This window comes from Tiliqua scincoides, chromosome 7 (genome assembly GCF_035046505.1).
Source record: "Tiliqua scincoides isolate rTilSci1 chromosome 7, rTilSci1.hap2, whole genome shotgun sequence".
Taxonomy (NCBI): Eukaryota; Metazoa; Chordata; class Lepidosauria; order Squamata; family Scincidae; genus Tiliqua; species Tiliqua scincoides.
The window spans coordinates 716582-729742 of NC_089827.1; the positions used below are offsets into that span (position 1 = coordinate 716582).

Genomic DNA, 13161 nt, shown 5'->3' on the forward strand with positions numbered 1-13161 from the left:
CAGTCACCCTTCTGGTCCAGGTCAAAGCCTCTGGGGCTGCTTTCCAGTTGTGACAAGAGTCAGGACACTGTTCCAGAGCCCCTTACATGTTGCCAAGTCAATCCTTAGATGGTCCCTGAAGTCAGCAGTGCAGTTCTCAGACGTTTATCTCTTTTTTTCAGCTCCGTATTCAAAGGCTCTGCTGTTTGTGTGTACAGCATGAGTGACATCAGAGCTGTTTTCAATGGTCATTATGCCCACAAGGAGAGTGTGGATCACCGTTGGGTCCAGTACGAAGGGCGCATTCCGTACCCCAGGCCTGGGACGGTAGGTGTCTTGTTTTTCCTGATTGACCTTCCCTGCAAATGTTATCCTGAGTTTTATTTGCTGGAATGAATCATACATTGTTTCCTTCCAGGATGTTTTAAATTATCCTCTTGCCCTTTCCTCATGTTGACAGTTCATGTTGCTATCTACCATTTTTAAAAAAAGAATATGTCCTTCTTCCGCTTCTGTGAGATAGCACTGCACCAGGCCGCTCCATTTCCTGGTTGTCTCTCACATACAGCTTCTTTAGCTACATTTCCACGAGTGGGCGGCGGGGGTCGGGGGGTCGGGATCAACTCTAAGCCATCGGCACCTCCTTCAATAAAACAATGTTTTACTTTGTCAAGCATTACATTGGTGAGGTTATGCGTGTTTTAAATTTGTCATGCTCTTGTTTTTACTGTCACTTTTTATTATAACTTCCTCTAGTTGTTGCCATTAAATTTGACCTGCTATGGTGTAAATTGTTGCAGAGTATCAAAAGTAAACAATGGTTGGAATCTGTTCAGATACAGCAACGACTGTGTGAGTTACGGAAAGAAAAGAATTAGGCCTAATAGAGAGAAACCGTCTCTGTGTAGTCGACGGCCCTTCAGAAACTGGGAGGGGGAATGGTAGAACTTCCACTGCCTGTGATTTCCAGGCCCTGTTTCTTTTTGGTCCCACCATTGATTCTGGACAAACTGGTTTCGAAAGGTGTTCCTTGGCCTCCAAGCTGCACTTTGGAAAACCAAAGCAAGCGTCCAGAAGCCGGCCAGCGCTGCTGCCGTTTTATGTGTACACTGGAGTCGTGGACACCTACTGGACACTTCTCAAGACCCAAACAGATCTTTCCCCCTCTTCCCTCCACCGCCAGTGATACTTGGAGAATTTTTGGAATGCCTTGCACATGGGTGCAGTGTGCAGAAAATAATAGCTGCATGCGCAGGGTCTGCCTCTCTGACATGACGGAATGTGAGTTGAGTAAAGGGAGGGGCACAGAATGAGTCAGGCAGAGAAGGGTCATAATTGGAGGGGAAGAAAGACGGAAGGAAGGAGAGAGGAAAGTGGATCTGCCAGACAAGTTGAGGCAGAGTGTGAGCAGATGCAGGAGGAACGAAGAGGCTGAAAGGATGGAGAACAAAAAGCACTGCTCAAGTAGCAGCCATGAACGGACACCGTGTCAGAGGCTGAGGTGGGGGGAGTGTCCGACTGAGTTTCCCAGCAGCCGATCTTCGGCACTTTGTCTCTGGGCCACCCAATCTCGACCCATCAACAAACCAGGGGCATTAAAGCAATCCAGACCGCAAGCCCCTCTAATACACCCTCATGCCAGGCTGAGCCTTATCAGCTATCTTCAGCCTGGTGGCGGTCAACTGACCCCTGACCTTGGCAAAACCCTGGCCTGGTGGTCAGCCAGAGCAACTGATTCAAATGGCAAACCATCACCTCTCCTGACCTGACCTCATCCAGCCTTTGCTTGACTGACTCCCATGGTGCATGCCCTCCAGCCCTGCTCTGATTGGACCTTTTGCTATTGACCCTCTCCTTGATGGTAACGAAGTAGCGACCCTGGTGCCCCCTCAGCTGCTTTGCCTGCCTCTGCTCTCCACTCCTTATTCTCTAGCAGCTGGACCAACCCCCCCCCCCCAGCCAAGGCTGGACACACTGAGACATGTAACAAGCAGGGGGTTGGCACAGGTTAATTGTATGTTTTGTCATGTGTCCTGGTTTTCCCTTTGCTCTGGCAACAGTCCTTAATTAAAATGAGTACATGCACACTCATTGCTGGCTGGAGTGGAAGCTAATCAGCCTCTCCTTAATACATCAGGGATTTTTGGACCAAGAAGACTTCTTTTGCCCCAGTTCAATATCTGTCTGCATTTCACTTTCCAAACACCTCCAGGTAGCCTTAAGACCTCAACAGTTCCCTGAGAAAGGGGGAGAGAGAGATGTCATCAGTGTATGGATGGTGCTCAGCTCCAAATCTCTAGATGACTCCCTCCCCGTGGTTTCATGTAGATGTTGATCAGTGTGAGAGGCGAGACAGATTCCTGTGGCACCCCGGCACACCAAGGGGCAAAGCACCAACATGTTCAGTGCCACAGGGCAACCCCCTCCCCTCTCAAAGATGAAATGACCCCCCTCCAGTCTCCTCTGAACCAACTGTATAAGTTAGGCTGGGGGAGGTTCCAGGAGCAGGTGGTCAGCTTCACACTCCAGCAGATTCTGTCCACAGCCTCAGGTTTTACCAACCGAAAAGAGTGCAGGACGAGAGGACAAGCAGGTGTCTGGGGGACTTTTGCCCCCCTGACCACCCCCAGAACAGCCAATGTGTCACTTCACAGCACAGCAGCTGATGGTGGTGCTGGGAGAGCTCATTTATCATGCAGGCTCAATAAAGAGCTTTTACAGGCCGTACCCAGCCCACAGGCCCTGTATTTGGCATCCGTGTGCTGGACAGTTCAAAGCAGGCTGTGAAACGCTGCTGGTCCTCTCAGCCTCTGCCGGGTCTCGAGGCTGGTGCAGAAGGACTAGATTTAGAAAGCCTGTGACTCCTGGTCTCTCTTGTCTCTCCCAGTTCACCAGGGGGGAGTCCCAAATGCAGCACTTTCAGCCTTTTTCTTTTCACAGCAAACTGATGAGGCACCAAAATTTCATCAGTTTGTTTTGCAGTTGGCCAGGCACGCCAAGCTGCTGCCGGGCCTCACATCTCCAGACCCTGCTAATAAATGGCCCTCCCCCAAACTCCCACAGCTCACCTGCAGACCATTCTCCACACACCAATGTGCCATTCCTCACTGGTTGAAAATCACAGCCCTGATGTTTGTGTTTGCGCACTCTTTGAACATCTGCACAGGGCTTCTGATTCACTCACAGGCTTGTCCTCTATTTGGGAAGCACTCAAGCAAGCCTCGTTCTCTCCCACGCACCTTGGATGTGCCAGCAGGTGGAACGAATGTCTGTTCTGCCCTGGCAACTGCGGACTGCCGGAAAAGGACGCTCCCACTCTCCTCTGCTGCATCTGGCTCTGTGGCTGCCGTGATGTTTTTAGTGTTTGCACACAACCTTCAAGTTCCCGCTTGTTGTTTTTGACTAATTTTGGTGCTGTTCTTGATCCTTTTATGGGTTCACGTCTCTCATCGGATTTTCCCCCTTGATCTCGGTGCAGTTGGCCTGCCTCGCTTCAGAAAAACATCTCACTGTTTTTGTTAAACAGCTTTCCTTCTCTTCACCCGTTTGCTACGTTCATTCTCTTTTTTTCTGCAGAATGAATCATTGCTGATTAAATAGCAAGTTTTCTGAACTCTGAAGTCTAGCTGTATATCATGCCTGCTAGTTATTTAGAAAGTGGTGCCAGTTCAAGAGCATTTAACTAACCCTTAAAAAAAAAAAAAAAAAAGATTTCTTTCCCAGCAATTCTCAAAAATTCTCTTTCTGAGTTTTTCTTACTGTCAGCAGCACAAATATGTCGGAGGTGAAAATGATACGGCACGTTTGAGGCAGAGCCGAGCAGAGGGTGCAGAGCGAATGTCAGACGGAGTCCTGGCCGGTTCCAGATGCCACCTGAACTAACAGTCGGGCTCAGCTCAGGATCAGGCATCAGCCAGAAGGGGCTGACCCAGTTCTGCAAAAATATTTGTCTTTGCTGGGAATAAGGCTGGTCCTTGACCAGCCTGCTTCCTGACTGTGTGCAGCCAGTTCTCTTGTGGCCCAAAATCAGCAGGGCTAGTCCAAGTTTGACTTTCTGAAATTCCTCTGAAGTGTTCTGGTGCAGACACCCTGTTTCTTCTGCACTCAGGTGTCCTCCTGATTCCTGGAAAATATAAGATATTGCAGGGCAACTTTGTACTTGGGTGGTTAGGGTTAGGGGGACCCTTGGGGGGGGGGGGCAAATTGTTAAGACTTCCTTGTAAGGTGCCACTTTAGACTGCAGATGAGAGTCGCAGGTTTGATGGCTGCCACATCAAACAGATGAAACAGCTGCACAATCCTGTGCATGTCTACTCAGATGTAAGTGCCATTGAGGCCAATGGGACTTCCTTCTAGGCCAGTGGTTCTCACATATTAAGCACCAGGACCCACTGTTTAGAGTGCATCTCTTTTCTAGACAGAAGGGCCCAACACTGAAGCCTTTCCTGTGAGGGAGGAACCTCAGCCCTGCAATCATTTCTGCAAAAGGAGTTTGAGAAGGAGCATCTGTCCAGATAACCTCTGGCACCTCACCCGTCTTTCCTTGAGGGCAGGAAGTTTCACAGAAGCCGCCTCTGACTGCGGAAGAAAATGCTTTGAGGGACCTGCTGCTTAAGATCAATCACTGGACAAGTCTCAACTCAAACAGGCCTCGGCTCTTCCGGGACGGGGCACGTTTCGCATGGCCAGATGTTGATCTCTGTCTTAGGGAAATTATTTCTGTCAGAAGCACATCTGTTTTTATGCCAGTGCATAATCAGACGTTGAAGCAGAGCAATTAGTGGTGACAAACCCACATCCCAAATGACTTTAAGCCATGGTGAAAGTGTGGCCATGTGCAGATTGATGTGCCGTGTCCCTGACGCTGGTCCTGGGTTCGTGTCCTGTTTCCGGGTTTCTCTGAGGCATAAGTCTGGCCACTGTTAGGAAACAAATACTGTGCCAGACGTAGCTTGGTCTGGTCCAGCAGGCTTCTTTTCATGTGCACAAATTCTGTCCTTGCTCTCTGAGACAAATATTGACATGCTTACTGTGCCAGGCATGTCTTACAAATATTGTCACCTCCCTGTGCTCCTCTGAGGTCAACGTTCTGGAAGGAACCGATGCTTGTAAAGGCCCACTAGGGACTGGGAGGAAGTCTGCACTCTCTCTCTCTCTCTCATGCCAGTGGCGTTTGCCCGGACATGAACTCGGGGAGGAGGCCTCCTCCTTGGCCTGCCTCGCTGTCGCTTCATCTTGCTCTTCCCAAATGGCGTCACAAGTGGCGTTTAGAGAGCGCTGTGCCCTGCAAAAGTGTCTGGTCATTTGAGGTGGAGGAAGATGGTTTTAGCAGCTGGTGCTGTGGTGGTGAGTGAGGCAGCAGATTTCATGTGGTGGCGAATAAAGAAATGTCATGTGTCATAGTTCTAAATGAACTCTGTGATTCTCACAATGTGATGGTGAAACAGCCAGCTGTGCCCTCTGTTCCAGCCCAAGTGGTCCTAACAGTCGTGCTTTCCTGATCCTAAGATCTCTGAAGCCACACACGCCAACTTATCAGAGACAGTCATTCATCCATCTCAGATAAAGACTCACTATTTTGTCCTATTTTGGGGTGAATCTTTTTAGGAATTTAAAGGCTCCTTAAATATTGCTGTTCTCAGACATCTGAAGCTTTTTGCACGTGGCTCTTAAGCAAGTTTGGCCACTCCTGGTCTATGTAGCCGTGCATTAGAGTTCCTCAGCCTTCTGTTTTCGCCTAGAGGTCTCTAGAAGTAACACATCTGAGAGGCAGATGAATCTTTACTCAAAGGCATGTGCAGGAATGCATGACATTCGTCCACGTGGATGCGTGATGCTCACATCCGATCACCATTTCCATTCCATCAACTCCGCTACTTGCTTGTCTAGATAAGAGTCCTGCTGAATCAGACCCAGGGCCCTTCCACTCCAGCTTCCTGTATCTCTCAGTTGCCTCAGGGAGCACTCAAGACGGCCACGATCCCTGTGTCCTGTGGCCACTCTCTTGCACCTGGCTTTCAGAGGCAGGCTGCCTCTAGAACCCAGAGGTTTCTGCATAGACTTTTGGAATCGGTGTAGCCAGGTATGTGCTATGCGTTTAAACAAGTTTTCTTCTTAACCTATTTTTGCCCAGCCCACAGGGGGGTCCCTGTTGTGTGTATGCAGCGCTGGGCAGAAATGGCTTTAAAGAAAATCTCTTCGGTCACTCTACTTGGGCACTTTGCTTTAGAAACCACAGCAAGACTGTAAATTTGAGAGTAAATTAATGCAGCAAATTAATGCAGTAAATTAATGTTCTTCAGCGGGTGAAGAACAACATTCAGCTATGGGTAATGACAGGGGCACAGCTCAAGTGGTCATTCTTGTTGTGAGCTGGAAGAGGAGGTGTTACAAGAGTGCAGACAATCCTGTTTTCATCTGCACGATGCTGGAGGGTGTGACTCACTAGATGCAGTTACCTCAGCACAGAGCATGTTTGCTTTCCTTTGAATTCAGGAGGGAGAAGGAAGACATAAGATTTTAATAACAGTTTGGGGGTTGCCAACTTCCTGGGGATTATTTCTTTCCCTCCAAAGTGAATGGGAATGTCAGAAATTTTTGTCCATGGTTGCTGTCAGTGATTCAGCGGAGATTGACTATGAATCCTGGAGACTCCAGGCCTGTCATCAAAGGTTGGCAGCTCCGATAACAGCCCTTAGTCTTGCTTCAGCCTATGGTATGTTTCTAGAAGCCAGTTCTGAAACTTTATGGTTCAATCCTAAAGGGGAGGCAACAGGGGCAGGCAGGGGGTGAATTGGGCCTAGGAAGGGGGCGAGTAGGGTGGTGGCAGCACTCACCTATCCCCTTCCCATTCCTAGTCCACCTTCCCATGTCAGCACAGGCTTGTACCAGCCAGCACAGGCCAAGTGGCCTAATGGTAGCTGCTGGGGCTTATCCCGAGACAAATCCCCCTCCCAACGAGGCCTGCAGGTGCCACTGCAGCACCACGTGGGGAGATGCCTAGGACTGAGCTGCCTGCGAGTTCAGAACGAGGTGGACAACTCGGGAAGAACTGAGGACGCCTGCCTCACCCCGCTTTTCCTTTGGGGATAACAGACCCCTGAATTTATACATTCAGCTGGGAGTGGTGCCAGAACAGTGTTGTTAAGGGTTAGAGCAAGCTCTTCCTTTCAGCATGAATTTTTAATTAGGCAGACGCCCAGTTATGTGGTGGAGATCCATTGGCTAAGGGGAGACCAAGAGAAAAGGAACATGCTGTGCAAGTCTTGACTCACAGGCTCTCTCCAGCAGCCAATGGGAGCATCCCATCAACACCTGGCCGCAACACCATCCCTAAAATGGGTGGCTGCATTAAAAAAAAATTTGTCACCCACCCTGCATTTTAATAAGTCAATGAGCTGTACACTGAAGCCAGCAGATAGTCCCCCAGCTGCAGCAAATTTCCCATTTATCTGCTCCTATCAGAGAAAGGTTCCTGACTTATCAAGTGTTGACACACTGCCTGTACTTAGAGAAGAGCACGGCCGTGAAATTACCTAAGTGCCTTTCGGCAACCATTGCCGTCATTAGAAATGGACACAGGCCGCAGGGAAGATTTGGCCCATCTCCTGACTCAGTCTCCTGCATTCATCAAGTTCTGTAAAGAGTGCCAGATCTTAAGTGCTGTATTTTATCCAGAGCGCTGAGTCCCTAACTGAATTTGAGCTTGGAGAAGTCTGCCAAATGGCACATGAGGAATTGGAAGAATGTGCTCAGAGACAATTACGTACCTCTGGATTCCATTTAAAAGGTCCATGTCACAAGGGGAATCTGTGTACTTAAAGAGAAGCATCTCAGACACCTAATAAAGTGTCAGTTTGTTAGATAGGACAGGCTCCCCTTTCATGGATGATGTTATAGCACCACCTGGCAGGAAATATGGGAATTATCTGTTTAGTAGGGAAAGATTAAGGCTAAAACTCTGGAACAGTTTGCACCTTTTCTGACCTCAGAGAAGTCGTTCCCATCGTGCAGTGCAGTCCACTCTTTGCTATCGTGTTAGTTATCAGCTGGAAGGGGGAGGGTTTTTGCTTTTAGGAGGCCTACTTTGGAGAAGAGTCTGAATGCAGAATTAAATGCAATTTCCAAGCAGTCCCATATTTCCCATCCAGAGTCCTGGGTTGAGTATCCCCCCCTTCCTGTTCATAGTATCTATTTCAACTTCCTGCTGGCACCAAGCTTTTGCTGCTCCATAAAATGGGCTGACAGTGGGGGGGGGGCCCTATGGCAATGTGCACAGCAGCTTGGTGTCAGGGCATGGGCTCAAGTTGCATCTCTTCAGGGAGAAAGGCAGGGTAAAAATACTATATATAAATAAATAATGTTAGGCTAAATATTCTAAAATGCGCATTTGAATGTTTTGTGGGGAGGGAAGAATTTGAGAGGGAAACCCGTGTTTCTTGTAGTCTTTTGTTCTGCCCCAAGAAATGATCACAAAGGGGTCGTTATCAGCATGAAGGACAGAGTGGATGCCTGGAGGAGAGGCCGCTTGTGGATTCTCTTCAGCGCAGAAAAGCCTCCAGCTGGGGTGCGACTGCAGTCTTGGTGAATAAAGAAAATCTGCAGCCAGTTGTGCTGGCCGGGCACAGGGGACACCTGAAGATGTGTTCCTCTTACAGTTAGCAAAGGGAGAGCGACTCGCCTCTTCACCCCAGCACCTCACCTTCTCCAGTGGTTGCCGGCTGCCGTTTCTTCTGCATCTCTTAAAATTACGTACAAGCCCTTCAGGGACAGGGAAGCATTTAATCTTTTCTATGGAGACTGCTATCTTAATTTTTTGGTTGTTGTCGCTGAAAATCAGCATAAAATATTACTACTAATAATATCCATACTCCGTGTCCTGCTTTGTATTTGTGCTGGTTATAGCATGTGGACCTTTGACATATCACCACTTGAACCTAAGCATTAGAAACCTTCCAAGATGGTGTTTATGCTCATTGGTACCTTTTCAAGTTCCAGGCGTTAGGCTAAATTTGATGACCGGCGTCTTTGGAGGACCACTTGTTGCTATGGTCAAAAGAAAGAAAATGAAATGGTCCACATTTTGTTTTACGCTCGCTACAGTTCTGCCCCCCCATCCCTCACACTGTTGTAATTTTTGTTTTATTGCCAGTCTCCTCTAAGACTTTTTTTTCCTGCATGTCTGTCAAAAGCTTGGATAACTGAACTAATGCAACGCACCTGCCTGTTTTGGTTGTGTATTTGTCCTTGTTAATGATATATTTGTCCCCGTTGCATTTCCTCTGATGGCCACAAAGGGGCACTGTCTGTTAACTATTGCAAAAGGGATGAGAGAAGCATTTGCTGCGTGTGCCATGACTGTCTTCAGATCAGATGGATAATAATTGGTTTGCGTTTTTAGTGCTCTGGTGCTAAACAGTTTCTACCCTTTGTGACAAAATAACATCCCTGAAATGGTGCTAGAACCCCAAAGGTCATGCACTGCACAACTGTTATGGCTCTTTCACTGTTTGTGCTGGTAAGATTCTAGGGCTGTACTCATGTGCCCACTGTCCTGGCGCACCCCCCCCCCTCAAATAGAAAGGAGCTTACCTCTGAGTAAACATACCAATGAGTGTTCTGTAGTGCAGATGAATCCATCATGCAGTTTACCTCTTGTTGGTGATGGGGGGGGGGGAGAAAGAAGGATACGTTTTCATTTTTAGAGCTGTAGTTCCCAAAATTTTTTAGCATCAGGGCCCACCTTAGAAAAAGTTTCACTGTACCAGCTGCTCAAGCCTCTGTGGCTATACTGGTGATTGGGCAGCAGTGCTCCCCTCCCCCAGTACCAGGTTGTTTCACCTTTGATGCACAGAGCCTAACTGTTGTGAGTAATGAACCCACAGTTTTGGAACCACTTTCTTTAGAGGGCTTCAGCTGAATAGAAGTGAGCGTGGGACTGCATGTCCTGATCTTGTTTTATCCAATATACAGAGAGTATAAAATGCTATTACTGCATTAGATTTTTTTAAAAACTCAAAGAGTAATTGGGGGGAGGGGGGACTTGAATGCTATGGTATATGCAAGCTCCGCTGCTGTGCCCTGGGGCCCACTTCTGATGGGCATCCACTAAACCTGCCTCATTGAGAGTGTCTCTGTTGGATGGCTATTATGAAAGCTTATTTCCTGTGTAAATTGGCAGCTTGATGTACATGTTTCTTCAACAGCTGCTATTTGCTGCGTGAGTCAGTATTTTGCATGTTGTTCAACTGTTTTGTCTGATGGTGGGTTGATGCTGCCCTCTGCGCCTCCGGAATAGTGCTGTGGCTTGGCTGCTCAACCTGGACCAAATAGTATTCCCTCCCCATGGCTCTATTCTTGTGGTGTGTGTGTGTATGTTCAGCGCACAAAACTGTGTGTTTACATGATTTTACTTGTTTTAATTGTACATCTGTTGTGGAACTTCGTAAGCCACCTTGGGCATTTGCTTCGGCATGGGAAAGGCGGGATATAAATTTTTCAAATTCTACTAATACTAGATAGCAGTTTGTGCATCTACAAGAAGTGATTAAAATGTGAAACTGATGACAAGGGATCATCTTATGATGATTTCACTTTGACAAGAGTGAGCATGAGAACCCGGCTGGAGTTCTCTTCCTCCATAGGTGGTTTGATACAGGGCTGATTCTAACCATCAGAGGAGATTTTTGTGTTTGTCCCCCCCCCCCGGCTACAGGCTGTATTCAGAGAACCCAAAATCTGTGTGCAGGATTTTGAACTGTTTTGAACTTGTAAAAAGAGATGAGATGAGAGACAACAGTTTTTTAGACAATTGCAATGTTTTGAAAGTACGGCAAAAAAATTATGAGGAAATGCATCCGTGCAGCCTTGCAAACAAACCAGTGGCAGTTTCTAACACGCTTTCTTTAACCTAATCTGCCTGCATATGGACCCTTCTATTATTTGCTTGTAATGTCAAGCCTTCGCTTCAGAACTGCTTTGCAACCCCAGATTTTCTGGAGTTTCAGAGTCTGAACACAAATTTATCCCCAACCTGGGACCCAGTTTTAAATGTCTGGTTGTGTTGGTTTCATGTTTATCGGCTCTTCTCCTTCTGTCTTTTTCTTCACCTTTCCCGGTTTTGTGTCTCAGTCTCATGCTCTGCTTCGGTCTCCTCTTAAAAGACGTCCATTCCTGAATAAAAGAGAAGGCAACACAAATGGTGAAGCCAGTGCTGCAACCTGCCTCTGGTTGGGCATTGCCCAGTTGCAGATTTCAACCTTCCAAATTGAAGGGCAGTGGTCCAAAAGTGAGTGTAGGGTCTGTGTTCTGAAGAAGGTTGTCTGCTTTGTGGTCTGAAGATAATTTCTACTCACCGTAGGCAATCAGTTGGGTACCTGTTTACAGGCCTACACCCAGATAACGAAGAAAAACCCACATGCTGTTTCTCTCCTGTATTGTTTATTCAGTGTCCAAGCAAAACCTACGACCCACTGATCAAGTCCACCAGAGACTTTCCAGATGATGTCATCAGCTTCATAAGACGTCATCCAGTGATGTACAAATCGGTCTACCCAGTGACCAGAGCACCGGTCTTCACTCAGATCAACGTGGATTACAGGCTGACACAGATCGTGGTGGACCGTGTCCTGGCCGAGGACGGCCAGTATGATGTCATGTTTCTGGGCACAGGTGAGCTGGAGAGCAGGAATCTGTGTAACGTTTGTGCCTTTGTCTCCCATGGACATTCCCAGCTCCTGTACCATCCTGTTATAGCTATGGATGTAGAAAGAGGGATTTGGGAGGAATGCGGGTTTTCCAGGTGCACAGGATCAAATCATTCTGTACGAAAGTGAACCAATGTCTTGGATCAGGGGATCAACCGAGGGCTACAATATGGACGATCTCTAGTTGGATGGGACAGTGATTCTTCCCAGTCTTGACCTGGGGGACATAAGGAATTAGCACTAGGGGGCAAGTTGGTGTGTATCCCTTAAGGGTTTTCCAAATTACCGACCCAAACCAGTTCCCACACAAGAGAATGAACTGTTGAGATGACTGTAATTGAGAAACCTCTGGTGCTGGTGTGGGGGAAGAGACATCCACGACAGTTTCACTCATGCGCACACACCACAGACCTTTGTGTCCTAAGTTCAAAGCACCTGTATTGGGTTTATTATTATTATTATTATTATTATTATTATTATTATTATTATTATTATTATTATTATTATTAACAGTATTTATATACCACTTTTCAACAAAAGTTCACAAAGCGGTTTACAGAGAAAAATCAAATAACTAATGGCTCCCTGGGCGTAGTGTCTGGCGGCTAGCAGAGACACGCTGGAGCTCGCACCCAAAATGGGAGCCTGTGCATCTTGACTGCAGAGAAACATGATTTTTGCATTATTTCACATTATTTCCTTGGATCCTCTTAGGGGGAAGAGAGGTGGGGTAGAAATAGGATAGACAAACAAATAAATTTTGAGCCTGTTCATCTATCACATTTTGGCCTGATGCAGCATCTCATGATACTTGATTATGGTTTGTTTTCTTTAACCAAAGTTAAGGATTAGCCCCAAGCCAAAGCATGAAACTATGGTATGAAATGGGTTTGCAAACTATGGTTTGCATTATATATGTGACTGTGTCATATGATGCTTCTTGGCCCGTCTGGTCTCATGTATTAAGACATATGTGCTTATGGTCTATGCACATCCTGGTCCAGATGATTTGGGGTTACTTTCCTCCTGTGATGAAGGAAACTAGTCCTGACTCACCAGAAAGGGAGGGGAGGAGTCAGAAGTTGTTACCTGCCCAGTGGCACACGTCTTTTAATGTAGTCAACCACCGAACTGACCCATGGTCAAATATACCTGCACCAAGTGAAGTATGATTACAGGCACAATTTTAACCAGCTTCTACTCAGAAGTAAGTCCTATTTTGTTCAATGGGGCTTACTCTCAGGAAAGTGGTTAGGATTGCAGCCTAAGTCAGTTTCCCCACCTCTCCAAGGTAGCAAATAGATCTTGCCAGTGTCTCCTCCTGTAAGCACGCTAGAAAGAGAAGGTGATACAGATTTAAATTTGCAATTAAGATGTTGCCATATGCTTGGCATTTCACACAGGGCAAGGAACCAGAGTGAGTACTTGATGGTTAAACGTTCATTTTCTGTGCCAAATCAAGGACAGAAGTGGTGGT

General features: G+C 47.1%; 1 protein-coding gene across 1 annotated transcript in view; it reads left to right on the forward strand.

Annotated features, from left to right (window-relative positions):
* SEMA3D (semaphorin 3D) overlaps window positions 1–13161 on the forward strand; it is a 92460-nt gene that overhangs the window by 56526 nt on the left and 22773 nt on the right. Inside the window, exons 10-11 of the mRNA XM_066633607.1 lie at window positions 162–306; window positions 11427–11649. Coding sequence (XP_066489704.1) covers window positions 162–306; window positions 11427–11649 — 368 coding nt within the window. The remainder of the gene's footprint in view (window positions 1–161; window positions 307–11426; window positions 11650–13161) is intronic.